This window comes from Megalopta genalis, chromosome 9, assembly GCF_051020955.1.
Source record: "Megalopta genalis isolate 19385.01 chromosome 9, iyMegGena1_principal, whole genome shotgun sequence".
In the NCBI taxonomy this organism is placed as follows: Eukaryota; Metazoa; Arthropoda; class Insecta; order Hymenoptera; family Halictidae; genus Megalopta; species Megalopta genalis.
Genome location: NC_135021.1, coordinates 15,324,970 through 15,344,131, shown reverse-complemented (window position 1 = coordinate 15,344,131; position 19,162 = coordinate 15,324,970). Strand labels below are relative to the sequence as shown.

The window sequence follows — 19,162 nt, the reverse complement described above, 5'->3', positions numbered from 1 at the left end:
ACGTGCGAAAGATTTCGCAAAAAAGTTAAGGAGGTATATAAATAGAAGTAATTAACCTTGTTGTGAGAGATTACGAAGTGACGAAAAGATACTTCTTACACAATTCTGGCAGAAAATAATCGATCAAACAATTTTTATTGAACGATAAATGCAAGGTGTAATGATAAAGAATACATTAACAGCAAATAGAAATAATCGTTTTTCAAGATACAAAATATGAATATAAAATGAAATTGCAATTGATTATTTCTGAGGCCACGATTTGTATATCAGTTGTGATACGAGTACAATACTGGTTTTTACTTTTACTAGACGCTAATTTTTTTCAGCCGATATGAGTGCGATTTTGATCAACTATTTTCTACCAGGAGTACATTAATAAATCAACAATTCATCATTTGATCAGAAGTTGCAATCAAGAACAGAGACTCACCAGTGTCGATCTCTTGAGCCTGCGTCGGATCAGGTAGAGGATCGTCATGTAGTCGCAGGTAAACCTCTACCGCGCACTTCGCTGCCTTGAAATAAAATGGATGAGCCCGCAGCACATCCTCTAACCTGAGAAGGCCCACGTAGGACCGTAGAGTCATCTTTCTCATGCAGTACGTGTGGAAGTCGAATTGATCCTCTATGATCTCGGAGAAATGCTGGAAACCAACAAAAAAAGACTTAAACAGACTGTTAAGATGGATGCGCTCGACCAATTGATCATCTCTCAACTGACCCTATCAACCTCGTGACATTTCTTCAAGGCCTCCCCAAATTTCCCGAGGCGTTTGTAAGCGTTAGCCGCTTCCGTCTGTATCCACATGCACTGCATCTCGTTCAGGTTCTCCATGGCTAGGACACCTTCCCTGGTGAATTTGCCACACGTCTCCTCCGCCTCTTTGATTAGATTCGCACGTAACATGTACTTGGCACACTTTGAATTAATATAACGATCTGCGGTGTCTAAACCTTGCGCTTCGTCCAGCCATTTGTAAGCTTCTTGAACGTTGCCGGCATGCTGCAGATCGGCAAACGGTTAGCTATTAAATTCTAATTGAAAACCTACTTATGTGTGATTGACAAAAGACTGACCTTATAAATGCGACCTTTGGTAACAAAAAGTTCTATAAGTGTAGGAGTATGTTCTATGGCAGCATCAATTTCGTCCAGTGCTTTCTCTGTGAGTCCGAGATGATCGTAATGTTGTGCTAAATAGTAATATGTCCAAAGCAACGCTGACGCCGGCTCTCGAGGATTATCTTTCTCTTGGTCGCTAAAGTGCTCGTGAGCCTTCAACGCCTCCTTGTACTGCAGTACTAAGGACTGTATAATATCAACTTTCTGCTGATCAATATACAAAGAACGAAGATTTACAAACAGAGGCGGCACGCCTTTATGGAGACCTACGGTATGAATACGGTAGAGGTGAACAACGGTGGACATTGCACCCGGCGAACATTGTGCCTTATGTAAGTATTACGAATGTCAATACCTCTGCGTAAATACCGATCGACTAATGTTTTAAATTCATCCCCTGAGGCGTAGTATAATTGTAAGCGGCGCGGCGCCAGGGCTCGAGGAAACAATTCCTCGTAATCTTGAAGCATAACTAACGTCTCCTCGGGTTTAGCATGTCTTTCAGCCTCTGCTAGCCTAGTGTAATACGTCGTGTTTTCGGGATTTATATCTAAAAGTCCCTTATAAATGTCGGCCGCCTCCTCATATTGTTTCAATTGTAATCTTAATTTACCTAAGGAAAAGACTGGTTAAAATTTCACGAAGAAATATCCCAATAAACGAGAAATTGCTAAATGTAACTTACCATATGTTTCTTTCACAGTAACTTTATCACAAATTTGATCACTGTATTTATCAAGATGTTTTAGTGCTTGTTCGCACTCTCCTGATTCTTGGATAACCATATTTTGGTATAACAATAATTCACTGTGTTCGTAATCATAACAAATCTGCACATTTGATGAATATCCCTATTATACACTATCATAAATAACATGTATGTACCTTTGATTATAATCCTAAGCAATTTAGATTTCGAACAACATGCTGTATATTTGAAACATTCACTCTAAACGCGTTTAATCTAATATGCAATGCTGAGATACATACCATTGGGAAATTTCGAAAAGTATCTAAAATCTTTAGAGCCATTTCATAGTCCTTCAGTAGGTGATACGAGATAGCAAAACCAATCCATGATGCACGTTGTGTGGGACGTAACATAAGTAACTGATTTCTTGTGTCCTAAAAAATATATTCATTGAAATTTTGCTGCAGTAGTACTTTGGGACTGGATACAGTTGGGACAATCAAAAAGGTGGATGCTTCAGCATGCACTACTACATAATATACAAAATGAATATGATATTTGTTGAGGGTATTTACTCTATAGCCCTCCAGGTCCCTCATTTGAATTTGAAGTAGCGATAAGTCCCTAAGGATCTGTATATTATCCTTATCCCATTTGAGTGCATTTCTATAACATTTGATGGCCTCGTCGTATTTCTTGTCTGAGCGCTGTAGCAATCCATAAACGTGCCAACAAACATGAGATTGTAAGTCGTTCCTAAGACCACGCCGTACATGATCGTATGCTTCTTCCTTGCGACCTAAGCAGTTCAGAGTGAGACCTTTCATTGCCAAGGTCTCCCCATGTTCGTTAAATTTAGGGTTCGACAGGATTTGCTTAGCAAACTTTAACCCATTCTTATATTGTTTGTGTTCGTAACACCTCTGCAAGAAACACAATACACGTTTCTCAGGATATAAAATGTTTTCATGAATTAAATGCTGTGTGGTTGTATGAACTGGCATAATCGAGAGTCAAGGGAATAAGACGTGCATCGGATCGCACTTTTATTCGCGACGAGCGCAATTATCGTGCTATTCATGGTTGCCAGTGAGTTTTTCCCAGTTTTTCCGAAGAGTGCTTCATCATTAGAGCATGATGAATACTCCTATTAGCCGGAGAGTGGGGTCCAAAACAGAGTATTTTGATTGCACGTTACTCACCAGAATTCGCTTAAACAAGGCATTTTCTTTGGGTGGCAAGGGATTACTGGAGGGCATTTTTGTATAAATACAAAAATATAGGGCCTTTTCCACCCGGTAAACTTAATTTTCACCACAAAACCTCGTGGCCACAAACGAAGAACTCAATCCTCGATCACGTGATCATCTGCGACAATGCTGTTCCGCCGGAAGTTCTAAATCCACGGTGCCGCAAACTTAAATAATACAACTTCTGAGTAATCGCGAGTTTGTTTAGTACAACGAATATTTCCTTTGCAAATCTCTGTCGTTTATATTGCGCTCTTCTCGATGCGTTCGATGATTTTACGGTTTTCGGAAATGCATGGAGCACGCGTTTACAAGTGATGATAACTAACAAAACGTTAGGACTGTTTCTATGGAATGAAGGAGCTGCACGAAACAACATTTCGTGAATTTAATGATCACGAAGCACTAGTACTGTTGAGTTTTTAATTGAAATACGTTTCTTACGAGTGTCGCAGATATATTTTCAACGTGTAAATTCAATGATTCAAATTTAAGGTATCCTAAGTCAGAGAGAAATTGAGAGCGCTCACGCCCAGAGTTTCGATGGCTATTGCATTGTGCTGCACCAAGCGGCAGATAAGATAATTAGTTTGACCACAAATAAGTGTATTCTCCACATGGATCCTAGGTTCATGAATTCAAACATGTATGGAATTACTACTTAAAAATGAGTGATATAGCAGCGTAAATAATTCGCAAAGTGCACTCCTTAAATGTTTAAGATAAACTGTGTTAATGTTATAAAGGTGAAGTTTCTCTTCTCTCTCATACAATCAGAATATGTTATAAGAGGTTATATACAAATAAATTGGCGAAACAATCGTTTCATGTATAAAACGTATTTCAGATATCGCATTTAAATGCAGTATATTCTTTACACTCCAATTCGATAGAAAATTTATTCCAACATGTCGACGATATGCAGGAAATTGTGTTCTTCCATTTTACTCGAACACTTTGGGCCAATTGTTCAAACTGTAGGTGACGATTTAATGAAATTTGGTACGAAACCATTGAATTTACTTCGACATACAACTCATCTTACTTTAGCTAAGGTAAAAATGTATGCACTATAGTCTGTTTGGAAAAAAAGTAGCAATTAATGAAACTGTTCCTCAATAATATTCTTCACAATAGGATACTGTGATCGTATGCACTTCTCTTTTTAGATAAAAGAGGCATTATGTGTTTTAATTAGGTATGATATAGTTGTACCTAGACAAACTGAAAGAGGAATGGAATATTCATTAATTTATGAAAGGATCATAATCATTCTTAGGTACTCAAGGTAATGACATTTTATAATTTATATTATAACTATACCCTGCAAAATAATGTGTGTATGCATTAGCTATTTTATTTTGAATAGGTATATGTTTTTTACAAAAACAGTGTGTGGGGATGAAGCAGAAATGATGTTAGAAGAAGTATTAAAAAATGGATATATTACTGCTTCTGAAATACTGGTGAGAACATACAGAAGGATTGAACAATCATCTTGTATGTAAACTTGACTTTCTAGTACCACTAAAAATAAATTCATGAAACTTTCTCATTCATTCTATTTATACAACAATTAATTTTTAGCTGACTCACAAGTCTCGATCCCACTATTGAAAGATAAATTGGAATTGCTAATCAAAAATCAGTTCCTGATACGTAGTTTATATGCCGAATTGCCTGAGGAAGCAGCTATGGAGAAACCAGATTTTAATTTGCCAAATCTTAATTTACCCGCAATCAGTAAACAACTTGAGGGTGGTAATGAAGATGCTGGGGACAGTAAAATATATTGGAAAGTAAATATCGATCGTTTTACCCAGGACTTTAGGTAAGAATAACAAGAATCTCAATAAACACAAGACATGTAAGGAACTCGCAATATAATCTATAGGGATCAAATTATTATATCAGCTATGCGCAACAGACTGGATGAAAATGCAGCAGAGTTAATGAGGCAACTGCTTTTTCTTATGTATTTGCGTACAGCTTCATGGGCAGACACGTCCAACCCAATACCCCTCATAGAGATTAAAGATGCAGTCAGAAAGATTAATTATCCAGTCCTTACTCAGCATCTTGACCAATACTTACGTCTTATTGGTAAGTATCATTGATGCCAATAGATTTTAGAAATTACTCAGAGTTTATGTAGAATGTTAACTAGTGTTTTACTGCAGAGAAAGACACTAGTCAGTTCCTAAAAAAGGTTGGCCATGCCGGAGGAGGGCAGTACAGCGTTAATATGAAGGAAGCTTTTCATCAGTTAGCATGGGCCACATTAGAAAATGTTGTGATGGAGAGATTTGGTTCAAAAGCAGCCAGAATTTTTAGGTATATTACACAGACTCATTACATTCGTTTTATGTACATTACATTCAGTTTGTTATAGATAAAGCGAATATTTTATATACTCTAGGTTAGTCCGCGATAGGAAATACATCGAGCAAGAACAAATACAGCAATTAGCTATGATTCCAGCAAAAGAAGCTAAACACTTAACGTATACATTATTACAAGAAAATTACCTGCAGATGCAGGAAATAAAGAAAACCGGTGTATCGGCCGCACCGATGAAAACTTTTTTCTTATTCCACATTGATCTGAATCTAGTCGTTGGCATGGTAGTCGAACATTGTTACCACGCATTGTACAATACCATGCAAAGAAGGGAGTACGAGATAGCGAGTAACAAGCGAATGATAGATAAACAATTACGGATGCAGACTCTAACAAGCAATTTGAAAGAACACGGTGCTACAGAAGAACAACTGGCAGAGGTACATATTCCGTTGCAATTATATCGTAATTATGGTAGGATCGTGCTGTGTTGTGCAATTGATTGCTGATTAGGGTGTTGTAAATAGGAATAATAAAATGAGTATTATATTTGGGAATTTTCGCTTTGTGTTTCTTAATTTTTTCAATTATAATTTATTAATCTTCTTAATTGTAAATTCTTAATTTTTTAAAGTTTGTTGAAGAAAACATTTTAAGGGTAGCACCTTTGCAGAAAAATATTTTTGAAAAATTAATTTTTTTTCTATCTAGATATATATATATAACCCCGTAGCAAATAGATCTAATAATCATACCAGGAAATTAATTTCTACACTGTTTTGGAATTTTGTAGATTGCCGAACTTATGACCCCGTCTGAGAAACAACAATTAGAAAAGGTTCAAAGCACGATAAAAAAACTGAGTGTGACCGAGTTGCAGATAGACGACACGCTTTTTCTGTTGACGATGTATCTACGTTATCACTAAATAAAGACGTTGTCAGGAGTTTATTTTTACAAAGAATGGACGCATGATGTTTCATTCATTTATATAGTTATTTATTTATGTATAATAATGGTTACGCTTGTAAAATACAAACAACAAAGAATACCTAACTCTCAAATTATTATAATAAATATAATCATATATCTATGTTTATAATAGTGCTGCTCTTCTATGTGATACAGTGCATTTGATGTCGCTATCTATGAGGGAAAATGATCTTGGTAGATGCACGCGCACACCGCCAGAGAAGACATTCGTGTTGTCGATGCTTCCGCATTTAATTGTACACATTATTTTGATGTATGCAGTATGAACAATGGGGGGTGTTAGTGGATTAGAAACAGAATCGTTAGAGTTATGAATCACAGCCAGCTTAAGGTGCCTTATGGATCAGTAAAATAAGTCGAACTCTGCAAATGCTATCGGGGATTCCCTATCAGAACGTAATTCCCTTATACAGAATGATCGTTAATATCGTGTGTTTCGCGGTGTGCTGCTACCAATTTATGTATGCTTTACTTCCAAGTATGATTTTCCCTTTGTTCCTATTATATGCTTGTTTTACGTTCGTCTTAACACTACCGGAAATGGGTTCCTCCGCGAAACGCTTGTCGATCGTGTTAATTAAAAAGCGGATACCGTGGACAGTGATGGTATCTCACTGATCTTAAAATACAATATTTTGATTGTACGCTATCGAGACACCGATTAATTAACGTGCACTGACGACGGTAGTGATGAGACGACCGCGAGAATGTAATTCGCATTCAAACATGCATTTTGACTGATTTTTATACTCTTTCTTTCTCTCATTATCGTTCACACACACACACACACACACACGTACACGCTTCTATCTCTCTCTCTCTTTCTCGATTTTCTTTTGTCCTTCTCTCATGTTCACCGTTAATGGATAAACTATGTACACGGCACGTACATACAAGTTTCTTCTAGAAATAACGTTGTATACCTAAAACTAAGATTGAATTTCGGTAAAGCGTTATTTTATTATACTTTTTTTTTTGTTCATACCATTAACAACAACGTACATGTAAATGAAGTGAATTCTTGGAATATTGAGATTGGATGTTAGTGTTCACCATTCTTTTTTTTTTTGTTTGTTACGTTAGATATTACTATAATATTAGTTTATGTAGTCGTTTTACAATTTACTATTCGTACAGTTCGCATTCGCGCATGGTTGCGGTTTCTCAAGAGCCGATCGAACTTGCACAGCGAGTGCATTAATCGCGAAATGTTTGTCTCTACAAGAGAAGAAAAGAAAATGAATCGAAGAAGAAAAGGCAAAAAGAAATAAGGAAGAAATTAATTCATGAAACAGGGGCCAGAGAGAGGTAACTCGCGCTAGAATTTTCTTGGAAAGAGAACCGATGCGATCTTCCGTTATGAGGATCGCTGGATCACGATCCATGGAATGCAGAACTGAGATTAATTCTAAAGCAAACACCACGCTGAACAAATTTCGAAAGAATTGAAAACGAGGAAGGCACGAGCCGAGTCTACGCACGCGATTCCGAATTTACTTTCCGTGACTTGAAGCTGAAGAGGACTGTGGAGAAAATTGGTTTCCGGTGATCACAAAGATATGGCACAATAGGAAACGATGCAGTTTTCGTTCGAAGAAAGAATCGATTCGATTGTAAGATTTTACCTAGGCTTCGTAATCACTTATGTTCTTTCCTGTTAGTTCTAGCATGGTCTTAGAAATATTTCTGATAACGCTTCAGCTACCGAAAGTCTGCTAACAGGACTCTCAATGGCTGCTGTTAGTTGACTTGCTGTTGGAGCTTAATCATTTTCTACTAAATAAAAATGCTAATTTTGCCGGTTTAATGAAATAAAAATCCTCAACTATATTACTCGACCAAATTTCTTATTTTTAAGGGATGACCAATGGTCACCGGTAGTAGATCAGCTTTTTTCTAATTATATATAATTTTTTGTAAGCACAGGTATCAAATGAGAGGATATGAGAATGAGAATTGTTTCGAGTCGACCCTTCCTTCGATTTGATGTCAACTAATTAGTCGTCATTGTTTTGCTGGTGGACCGAATACGACTTGAGCTATGGATCAAATGGGATTGAACCGGCTACGAAGAAGAAGGAAAAAAGAAGTGGTCGAATTTCGAGCAGGTGCAGTAGTTTCCAGTGTAAATCTGTGTTTCTGGGAGCGATTTCCTCATCGTTGAACACAAGGTAAGTAAAGTGTCCGATTGCATAAACGACGCGACGCGGAAATTTGAGTATTCGAGCGCGCGAACGACCAACGAACTTCATCAGCGTCGTCGTCGTCTGAACTGGCACGTACAACCTCTATTGCTATGCGTAATAAGGATATTAAAAAAAAAAAAAAAAAGAAACAGAAAGAAAAGAGAGAAAAATAATCATAAGAATAGCGATAATAATAGTGCTAAAATTAAAAATGGATGACAGTTAATAATAATATTTAAAGGATAATCGATAGACGTAATAATGACCATGAAAAATAAGAATATGTAAATCGCAAATTTTAACATCGTTAAATCTACGGTGTCCTCGTCTCGGGGGATAATTACATCGGTATAATGTCGCTACGCGGATACATCACAATATAGTTACACTGTACATTAATAGTATCGACACGTTCTCTTGCATCGGGCCGTTCTGATCGGCCAAGTACCGCCGACACAATTGTACAAATCCATGTATATACATAAAATAAATTATTATATCAACATTAAGCTATATCGTGTCTGCCGCCGCGCCGGCCGCGGTACGTTTTTGAACCGAACCGACCCGAAGAAAAACGAGAAAAAAAAACACGGGCGCAGATGCATCGAGGATACTGGCTCTCTTTATAAAATTATATTAGGTACCTTGTATAGAATTGCACTGATTACAATATATATAAATAACAAAAAGAAACGGTGAAAAAGGAGAGACGTAAAAGTTCATCGTGTTCTCTTCAACGTCGAGCCAACTTCCGCCGCGACCCGGAACCGGATGGCCTTGCTCTTTCAGACACATACTCTCTCTCTCTCTCTCTCTCTCTCTCTCTTTCTCTCTCTCTTTTTTTCTTTCTTTCTTTCTCTTTCACACTCTCTTTCTCTCACTCTCGTTCTTTCTCGATCTGCACAGGAGCCGCCACCGGCTCGCGAAAACGCTATTTGGCACATAAATATTATCACATCGAGCTCCCAATCATTGCCGTCCGATTACACACACGCTCCTTCGAATCGCGAGACACTGTACACACGTCGTTATTGCGGTGCCCCTTGTTTTCCCCCTAGCACCGAACCAACATGGTGACCATGTTCAAATGAAGTCTCCCCCAGACTCGACAAGACGGGATCAAACGTAACAGTTGTCCGGACATCCGACAAAACAAAACAGAACAAAACACAACGTCTCGTTAGAATTTGATTGTTCGCGTGTATCCTTTCAATAAATAACGCTAATCCCCCGTAACTTCCCTCTCTTTACAGTAACATTGTACTAAAAACTGACGTCGCGCGTGCCCCTATTCCCTTTGCCCGCATACGGCGCTATTCCTCGCTGTCCTCCGGTCTCCTCTTAGCGAAATTCTTCTCATCGTATTCGCTCTGTCTTAGCGGGCTCTGTTGGTAGGTCTAGATCCCCCCAAGATCTTCCAGAACGATCTCCGGCCACCAAACGATTCCGTCGACACGCTCGTTACAATTAGGGATAGAATAAATTAACGACGAAAATACTATAAGTACTATCGAGTGTTTTTCGATTCCTCTCGCTCTCTGGCCCCTCCCTCGCCCTCCAATTTGGTGCGAATACAGTGATAGCGTGACAATACGGAAAAAATAGACGGTCTGGAGCGGACGCGGGCGTCGGCGCCCCCGGATTGGAAAAGCCGATAGTAAAATCTAGCTTGTTCCGCGCGAATCTCGGCGCCTTCGGAGCCAGAGCTGTGCCCCATGAAGCGATTCCCGGCCACGGCCCGTCCAGACGAACTCGCCCACCACGCCGTCAGATGCGACAGAACGGATCAGCTTCTCTTTTTCTCTCCTCGTCTCTCGCGAACGCACACGCGCGCGCGCACACACATACACACACACTAGAAGGAATAGGAACAAGACTTTTTGGCCGCGCACAGTACCCCGCACATACATGTAGAATACATACATATACGCGTCACGACCGCGATCGTGCCGAGCGGTGTGTTTGAAGCGGCCTCGAGACGCGATCAAGCCGAGTCCGGTCACACTTGACACACATGGCAGTCTTACGAGAAATCAGGTATGTATAATATATATACATATACATATGTACGTATATATGTATATATATGTATATATATATATAATGTGCGTGTGTCCGTATATATATATGTATATATTTCGTTTTTTATTCATTTATTTATTTATGTATAATCCTAGGGTCGCGCTTCGTCCGGACATCACCCGCGAGACGCGCGCGTGGATGCACCAGGCGCACCCTTGTATCTAGAAAAGTACCTATCAGACCATATCGTTCGCAGGTTCCGCCGCTGCACTCGCGGCTTTTGATTACACAGAAGAACAGAATGCGTGTCGCCCAATTCTTCCCCGGGAGCTTCCCCAAGTAGCTCGTAGGGATCGGCATGAGTCTCTTCGAGATCGGTCGCGAGCAATGAATTGTCCGAGGGCTACCGACTCGAGGACGTCTTCGAGATCCTCGTGGACCTCGATAGGCGACACAGGGTCCAGGAAGCAGTGCTCCAGTTCGCGGGAGAGCCTCCTCCTCGTCGTACGATGGCACAGTAATGAATCGTTATATCACAACCTCTCGAGCGAGGCTTCTCACTTCTCGAGTTCCTGATGGCGGCTTTGGAGTGCGCCGGTTGTCTCTTCGGGCCTCCCCGTTCCCTGGATGTCCGCGGGGGACCAAATGGGAACCTCGAGGCTGCAGTTACCAGAACAACTCGTGGCCGAGTCTGGATGTTGATGGTGCTGTGGACGATGAAGCTCCGGGCGGCCATGGCGGCTGACCCGGAGCTGCGGTTCAATCCTCGTCGTGGTGCCGCGGACTGGCGTCGTATCCGCCGATCGATCCAGAGTTCTCCGGCGAGAAGTTCATCATGTCCGACGGCGACAGGCTGTCCTGCGGGTAGTAGAACGAAGGGTGGTCCGAGCTGGGACCAGCTGCGCCGCCGTTCAGCATCGTCGCAGGCGGAGAAACCGACGGCCTCGCCGAAGGACCTGCTCCCGAGCCTGGATGATGCTGCGAGCTCATGTCCGAACCAACAGGAGAGAGGAAACCCATTTCCGGGCCGCTGTCCCGACACCAGAGCTGCCTCATTTCCTGTCGCCGCTGCCGCATCAGCGTCTTGTACTCGGAGATCCGCATTTTCTTCCCGTCCACGATGCAGGTACGCTTCGGCCGTGGCCGGTATCTGTAGTCCGGGTGCTTCTCCATGTGCAGCTTCGATAGACGCGACTGCTCCTCGTAGTACGGCTGCTTCTCCGAATTGGACATCGCTTTCCACCTGGCACCTGTAACACGAACGGTCGAGTCAGTTCCAGCGCCGGAAACGATGAGTCTAATTACTACTGGCAGACGATTCTTGCGGATTTTCGAAGTCTTCTACATCGCGCTCAGTTTTTTGAAGAATTGAACCCTACGCATTGTTCGGAGGAATTCGTATACTCGTTTACAAGGCGATCGAGGAGATATCGTATACGCATTTCTTGGCGCGGTAGAACCTCGGTTATCCAAACTACTCGGGAGAGCATGGACAAGATCGTTTACTTAACCTTTTAGGTACGGCTGAATTCTGAGCGAGGCTATTTTTCTGGACGGCAGAGTCTGATATGTACTGTACAGAGCGTTTGTATATTCTGTCTGTATATTGTTAAGATACAGTTATATTGTTAACAGTTATATTGTTAAGATAAGTCTGTATATTGTAAATCGATGTGAAGACAAAAGAAGTGTGAAACAATGCATACGAAGACGATTATTTGATTCAAACGATGAGCGAGTGAGCTACTAGAGCAAGCCACTATAGTGGCGCGTCGTTCAGAGAGATGACATCCGCGGAAGCCACTATAGTGGCGCGTCGTGCCTAAAAGGTTAAATTGATCGTCTTGGTTTGAGCCATTTGCATATTACCCAAGAGGTCTAGATACAGTAAAGATTCTAGTGATAACAGAAAATGGTTAAATTGATATCAATTTGAGGGGGAGTTCGATGATTTGAACGACTATATTATAGTTCTTCCATTGTCCAAGTCGTTCTTCTTCATCGAGTGTTGTCCAACACAGACCGTCAAACTGGTAAGACACATCAAGAGTCTCCATGCGGTTGTTACAAAGGAGAAGGCGATGAAGACGATTTCTCACACTTACCGAGTATTTTGGATATGTTGGAGTTATGCATATCCGGGCATGCTTTCAATATTTTCCTCCGCTCGTCCTTGGCCCACACCATGAACGCGTTCATAGGCCGCTTGATATGTGGTTTGTTCTCGCTCTCCCTTTTCTGCTGTCTCACCATTTTCGCTAAACAGACAGAGGAGAAACGTTAGCGACGCTCCCCGTGAGAAGCGAATCCGATTTCCGCGAGCATCGGCCGGCGCTCGGCGAACAAAAGCGGTAACGTCAGCCCGACGGTCACGAGACATGCTTACCTTTTTCCGTTATGTCTTCCGGTACCTTGTAACCCGGCTCCCGCCACACTGTAATTTCAGAATATCGTGGTTCGTTAGAAATTTCGCATGGACACGTCCGACGATTAGAAACTAGCACGCTCTTTTGCTTACAGGGTGCGTTAAAATAACGAAGTACAAACGAACTGCCTCGGTACCCAGCTCCCTTCCGTCCGGAACTATAATTTCCAATGTCGCCTCGATCCAATCGACTATAATTCTATTCGGGCTTCCGAAGGCTAAGCCAACAAATTTGGAAACGCTGAAGCAGGAGCGACGGCGATCAGCGTTGCGATGAATTTCGAACACGCGGTGTTCTAAATTGCTTGGACTTTGTGAGATTTTCTGGCAGTCGACGAGATCAACGTGAAAGCACGCGAGACTTCGTTATTTCGACGCAACGGGTCCATCGAGCAGCAAGAGCCTCTAGCCGAAAACGATTCTGGACGAGCGGACGGAAGAAAGGGGGTTCGGCCTGAAGAAATTATCGGGGAACGATCGGAACGCGGCGCGTATTAAATGGAAGATCGCTCGTTAAGAATTTATATAGAGAACTGGTTACGGCGGACGGGTGAAGAAACGCGACTCGTTCGGGTTTACAGTTAACTCGAAGGCGACTCGAACGGCCAACCACCGCGTCGATCAGGGACAATAAGAAGAGAGGAAGATGGGAAAGGAGAAAATAATGTATTTACTGTGAGGCGTCGGAAGATAGTCTTGCTCCTCCTGCGAAGCCTCCTCCCGGGAACCAGAATGCTTGATCGGTCGTTGAGTTTGAGGTGACGGCGGCATCGCACCTGCGCTCGGCGGCAGACCATAAATCCCGTGCATCGCGAAATGCTTCTCGACAGCCGCGACCGCTGCAGCAGCCACTGATCCGCCTGGTCCAACGGACTCGTCTTTGGCCATCACCTTGCCCACTGAAATCACGCATACGCATTGACAGTGAAATCGGTATGCACCTGTCGAACAGTTATGGAATGCGCGACACAGACTGTTTGATCATTTGCGACCTGACCTGTGATCGATCAAACGATAGATCAAACGTTGAGAGTCCGTAACGATCTCGAAGCTCGCGCAACCTTCGTCGACTGTGATCATGGTCTTTGTTCCAATTTTTAAATTACCGAACCTTTATCAGACTGTGGAGAATAAAATGGTAAATAAATTTGGGAAATTTATTTATCTTCTTTATGGAAAATAAAATTTGCCTGCATCTAGTGCAAGGTATAGGAGCCAAGTGGAGTATTGTTTCTTTCTTAAATAATGGATTATCTAAGGAAAAGTTCTATCTTAAATAAAAGTTCAAATTAATATACCGATACGACATAATCTTTTCACTGTTTTAAATTTGATTTGCCCATCTTTGCCATAAATGCATAAACTCCACAGTACTTATTACAGTTATCACAATTCAAGTAAAAAGCAACAACGTGGTAACGTTCCAATGTCTGGATACAGTTCGGACTAATGAAAAGAATGTGGTAACAAATTGCCTGCATTTATCAGAATGTGTTGGTTCCATTTGAAATACAAGAAACATTGAGAAAGTTGGGGAATATTGATATACTACTTTCACGTCATTGAAGTTATTAAAGGGAGAAAGACGTTTCCTGTTTCTTGTAAACGATGCATCAGATTTCTATGTTGCACAGAGATCAGCAGTCTGGTTATCAGGTTCGTTAGATGGATTAGAGGTAACGCTAACGACGTAGTAAATGCAGCAGATGCTCATTTATATAATGGTGTCGACCGAGTATGTAAAGTAGTTTTGTGTACAATCGAACCAGCACACTATTCGATCGAACCAGCATTAATCGATTTAAAGTGTTCGTGCAGATAATTCGATCTGAGTTGATCCATACAGTGTACAAATCGGTAGAGATTTAACGTAACACTTTGATTTCAGCTTGAAGCAACTCTTCTATTATCTGAAAGTACAGCTGTGGTTCTACGGTATCTTTAAACAAGGTACAGTAATGTCTCTCTAATAGATTGTCCATAAAAATGGACAATTTGAAAAGAGGAGATACGATTATTCGAGTCTTGCGGTTCGTTTTTATAGTTACGAATTGTCAACAACTATAAGAACGAGTTGCAGGGCTCAAATAATCGTATCTCCTGTTCCCATATTGTCCATTTTTGTGGACAATCTGAGCGTCAGTTAGGGAAACATTACTGTATTAACAGACTGTATAGCACGGTGACACGAATGGATGTGCAGTAATGACATGGACCGATGATCGTGCGACTCCGCTGGCTCTGCGGACATTACAATGACAGGGAGGCTTTCCACGAACTTGTTTTTTCGTCGGGATCCGCGGACACCGGATCCTTATCTTGGCATCGCGTTACGCGTCGTTGATTGTGCTCTTATAACTGGACAGGCAAAAAGCCGGACACGACGGAGGAACAGGTTTTGCTATAGCATAACGCGAGGCGAGGAAAAAACGCGGCGGACAATCGGGCAAACGCACGCGTTCGCCAAGATAATTAACCGTTTGTGTCAGATATCCGGTCCCCCGTGTATTCTATGGCCTATTGATCGGATTTTTCGTTCGGTTTTAACGGCGCCGCCGGTTGTCGCCCGAAAAGGCCACGACGCTCCCGTTCAATGCCCGCCAATATTCCGTTTTTCCATTCGGCGGATTGGAATTCCTCGCGAGATCGCTCGATTATTATTAAAATTATTACAATTTCTGCGAATGCCCGATGCAACCGGTTACCACGGGCCCGCACGGTTCCATGGAAACTGTACTCGCCAGCAATCTGTGGATCGGAATGATATTTTACCTAACAGTTGAACTCTAACGCCCATTTATTTCGAACGACAATTAATTAACCGCGACGTTTAATCGGCGCGCATGGTGTTAAATCGTGTCCCGGCTCCGGTGAACCATTGCGAACCGGTGATTTTCGACGGGATCGATTCATGCGAGCCATTTTGTTCTAAAAATCAATTATCTCGGTGTAATGGATCGATCGAGATTCTAATCCTGATCCGACGACTGTTCATTTATTTTCTACCCCGGGGACTTTATCGCTGTACTCATTAGTATTCTACGCCATGGATCGGCTACCGCTTCCAGGGTTCTGGTGTGTACGTGTGCGTGTGTATGTGCGTCGGGGAAATTAGCATTTGAAACACTGGAAAACCGTGGCAGTTATGCTCGTCAAAATTGCCCTGTTATGCGAAATTACGCAAAACTTTTTCCCATAGCTGGAGGCACTGGTTTTTACCGATGAAACGTTTGCCTTTTTGTCTCTGTTGAATTTATATTGGCTCTCTTTCTTCTTCTTCTTAAAACATCTTCGCAAATGCGTTAACATAAACAGCTATGCTTTTATAAAGATCTTCAATTAGCATATTTCCTTCAGGGGAGAGATTGTTTATTGCACAATGGACTTGGTTCATATTCTCTAAATTATTATTATTCTTTAAGGTGTTACACTTTAACCCTTTGCGCTCGAGTGACGACTCCAAGGCGCCACTGAAAATTGTCATGTCATGTTTCAAAATAATTTCATTGATAAAACTTGTTTATATTCTGAAGGACTGTTAAAAGCGTAAACTGTTGCATTAGTCGTAAAATTCAATTTCGTATGTATAAAATGCGCTAGGTCATATGAAATGGAAATACTGTAGGTGAGAAAAATTATTTTAAATGTTGCGTTAATTTGGCTTCGAGTGCAAAGGGTTAAAAGTGCAGAGACCAACGCATCTCCGAAAATGTACACCCTTCGATTTAATATTCCTCAAATCTGTTAAATGAATGCACTTTGCTAGTTTAGACGTGTGTTCATACAATTGCACTGTACAAAAGAAGTCAAAGAATTTTAATATCTTGCAGGTGGCCAGAAGAGACTCTGAGGACACGAGCTCTCAACCAGAAGAGAGGCGATGGTACAAGACTAGAACCGCAGTTCTCAACCAAGCAAGTTATACCGAATGAACCATCGCCAATCCAAGACATCTTCATGGCTGACCTTCGACTTAGCAGAACGGGAGGCAAAGTCGAGATCAGAAGATCGCCACCTTAGGAGGCTACAAGTGAAAATAGCTTAGAAAAGGAGTCCTTGGGGGCTAAAGACGAAGGGTCGGGAAGTTCTACTTACTCGGAGAGGATAGGGAGCTAAGATGAGGCGGCAAACCAGCATAGGGCAACGTCGTCAAGTAGTTCCTCGGCATCGGTAGTCCCGGCGGGAAGAGTTTCGGAGCCGTCGCCGCCAAAGGCTGCTCCTGCTGTCCACTGCTTCCGGCCCCGGTCGAATGGGAATCGCTTCCGGGCGACGACGAAGACGCCGTGGCCCCCGAAGACGAGGACTTCGGCTTGGTGAGGTTCAGGGGCGCGTCGAGGTCCTGAAGAGGCGGCGCGGTGGGTGCGACCGCCGATGAGATTGGCGTCGGCGACGGTTCCTTCTCCATCTGCGTGGTCATCTGCGCCAGATGCGCCGTCGCCCAGCTCGGACCTTCCCGGTGGCTGCTGATCATCTGCAAGACGTCGGTCGTAGCGAGTCAGCATCGTGTATTTTTCGCGGCCCTCACCTCCGCCCGTTATTTTCGCGCGGCCGTGAATTAGCCGGCTCGCGACAAATTGCCACGGTGGCATCGCGCTATCAAAACCTTGCTGCCCGGGGAATTACACGGCGATCATAGTTATTTTCGGGACACGCTTTGATCGAGATTAACAGATCAGCTCGATCTCTTCGGGACACGCTCGTCGCGACTGGCTTCGGGGAACAATAGGTGAATGTACACGCGTCGCTTCGAAGACTATAGTAGGAAGACGACGATCGTTTCGGAATAAGTCGAAGACCAATGGAAAATGAACGAGAATGGGCCTATCTTTTGCAACGGCACAATTGTCGATGCTCAGAATCATTCGCGCTTTAATGCATTAATTTGTTTTAACTCTTGCCACTGGGCGGAAATTAAAGAAATAGAAATTATTTGTTTTAATAATTTTAATAAGTGACAGCTAGTGTAATTATTAAATTCATTCGATGTCTTCAGAATTTTATATTTCAACTGTACTCAGTTTTACCATAAATGCATAAAATCCGAGGTCTACTTGTTGCTATAACTTATTCTTGAGGCTTATGTTCACGAGTTTAATATCAGCCATATCTGATAGACATACTTGGAACGGTAAGGCTTGATATATTTTTCGTCGTTTTTTGATCCATTGGTCTTTTCCTGGTTCTTGATCCCTTACAAATAGTATTTCTTGGAAGTAATGAATAACGTTCATATTTAGCAAATTATGTGGAGACTCGTCATAGTGCAAGGGGTTAATGCAACAGCTCATTCGTCCAACTTAATCGCCAGAAATTGAATCACCGAATCATGATCTTGATACTCTGGGTCAAAAGGTCAATAGAAGGGTTGGTTAACCGATGTTCCAATTGGTTGTCCGAATATTATCGTTACATACAACCGGATTTCAACCCTTTCAGCGACTCGAAAGTTTCACCCTGACCTTCGTAGGTCTTTCATATATTTATGGCCAGTATCGATTTCATTTCAAGTTCATTTTAAGATAAGCATTTGCGTTAAAATTACGCCGCTATAATCAATTTCAATTGTCTAGTTTCGGTTGCGCTAATTGAATTACTTCGATTCGGTGCGAATTTGCACGGAGGGGCGGCGGTAGCGGAAAATTGGGATTGATTTACGTACGTTTGCGATCGAATTGATATGTTTGTTGGTAGTGGCGGTGGAGGTAGCCGACGGCGGCGGCATAGGCGATTGCACGGCCACCCCTCGGAGCTGTTCGAGAAACGGCAGGAACATCAAGGACTGCGGCCCCGACATGCTCAGCTGGCTCTTTGTCATCTGAGCCCGTAACTCCTGGATGTTGTGCTGCATGATGTGCTCTTGCTGCCGCTTCAAGTGCTCCGTTTGCAGCCGCTGCATCTCGATCTGCTTCTGCGAGTCGACGGTCATGTGCGCGGAATACGACTGTAAAGGTAAGTACAGCAATTAGAGAGACACAATTTCTAGTCCTTATCAGGGAAGGAGAGAATGAACGGTTTTTCTGTAGCGTCTCGTTCGAAACGCGCAGTGGTTTTTTTTTCCAATTCGAAAGGGTAGAAAGTATCGCGGCAGCGGGATTATGTGACAGAATTTGAGCGAATTTTGAGGACACCA

The 19,162-nt window shown here is 42.2% G+C and overlaps 3 protein-coding genes across 8 annotated transcripts in view; 1 reads left to right on the top strand and 2 right to left on the bottom strand.

Annotated features, from left to right (window-relative positions):
- Nucleotides 1-3,366, bottom strand: part of Naa15-16 (N-alpha-acetyltransferase 15/16) — a 68,432-nt gene extending 65,066 nt beyond the window's left edge. Inside the window, exons 1-8 of one of the 2 annotated variants that reach the window (XM_033471829.2) lie at nt 3,019-3,366; nt 2,392-2,739; nt 2,116-2,250; nt 1,811-1,976; nt 1,481-1,738; nt 1,081-1,391; nt 725-1,006; nt 434-647 (exon numbers count right to left, since the gene is read on the bottom strand). In XM_033471829.2, the coding sequence (XP_033327720.1) occupies nt 434-647; nt 725-1,006; nt 1,081-1,391; nt 1,481-1,738; nt 1,811-1,976; nt 2,116-2,250; nt 2,392-2,739; nt 3,019-3,075 (1,771 nt within the window). In that variant the 5' untranslated portion in view covers nt 3,076-3,366. The remainder of the gene's footprint in view (nt 1-433; nt 648-724; nt 1,007-1,080; nt 1,392-1,480; nt 1,739-1,810; nt 1,977-2,115; nt 2,251-2,391; nt 2,740-3,018) is intronic. The other variant, XM_033471830.2, reaches the window with a different exon arrangement.
- Nucleotides 3,367-3,649: 283 nt separating this feature from the next.
- On the top strand, nt 3,650-6,457 carry Polr3C (RNA polymerase III subunit C). Of its 2 annotated transcripts, XM_033471824.2 has the most exons (9): nt 3,650-3,812; nt 3,914-4,121; nt 4,236-4,354; nt 4,436-4,566; nt 4,654-4,897; nt 4,961-5,169; nt 5,247-5,400; nt 5,486-5,846; nt 6,200-6,457. In XM_033471824.2, the coding sequence occupies exons 2-9, from the start codon at nt 3,975-3,977 to the stop codon at nt 6,332-6,334; spliced, it is 1,500 nt and encodes a 499-aa protein (XP_033327715.2). In that variant the 5' UTR covers nt 3,650-3,812; nt 3,914-3,974; the 3' UTR covers nt 6,335-6,457. The 2 variants fall into 2 exon arrangements, with proteins under 2 accessions (XP_033327715.2, XP_033327716.2); XM_033471825.2 differs by lacking the exon at nt 3,650-3,812 and having other exon boundaries at nt 3,982-4,121; nt 4,204-4,354.
- Sox102F (transcription factor Sox102F) overlaps nt 6,384-19,162 on the bottom strand; it is a 341,468-nt gene continuing 328,689 nt past the window's right edge. For all 4 annotated transcript variants that reach the window (XM_033471820.2, XM_033471823.2, XM_076524478.1 and 1 more), the window contains 6 exons: nt 18,692-18,973; nt 17,128-17,503; nt 13,707-13,931; nt 12,994-13,041; nt 12,713-12,865; nt 6,384-11,857 (listed from right to left, as the gene is read on the bottom strand). In XM_033471820.2, coding sequence (XP_033327711.1) covers nt 11,367-11,857; nt 12,713-12,865; nt 12,994-13,041; nt 13,707-13,931; nt 17,128-17,503; nt 18,692-18,973 — 1,575 coding nt within the window. In that variant the 3' untranslated portion in view covers nt 6,384-11,366. The remainder of the gene's footprint in view (nt 11,858-12,712; nt 12,866-12,993; nt 13,042-13,706; nt 13,932-17,127; nt 17,504-18,691; nt 18,974-19,162) is intronic.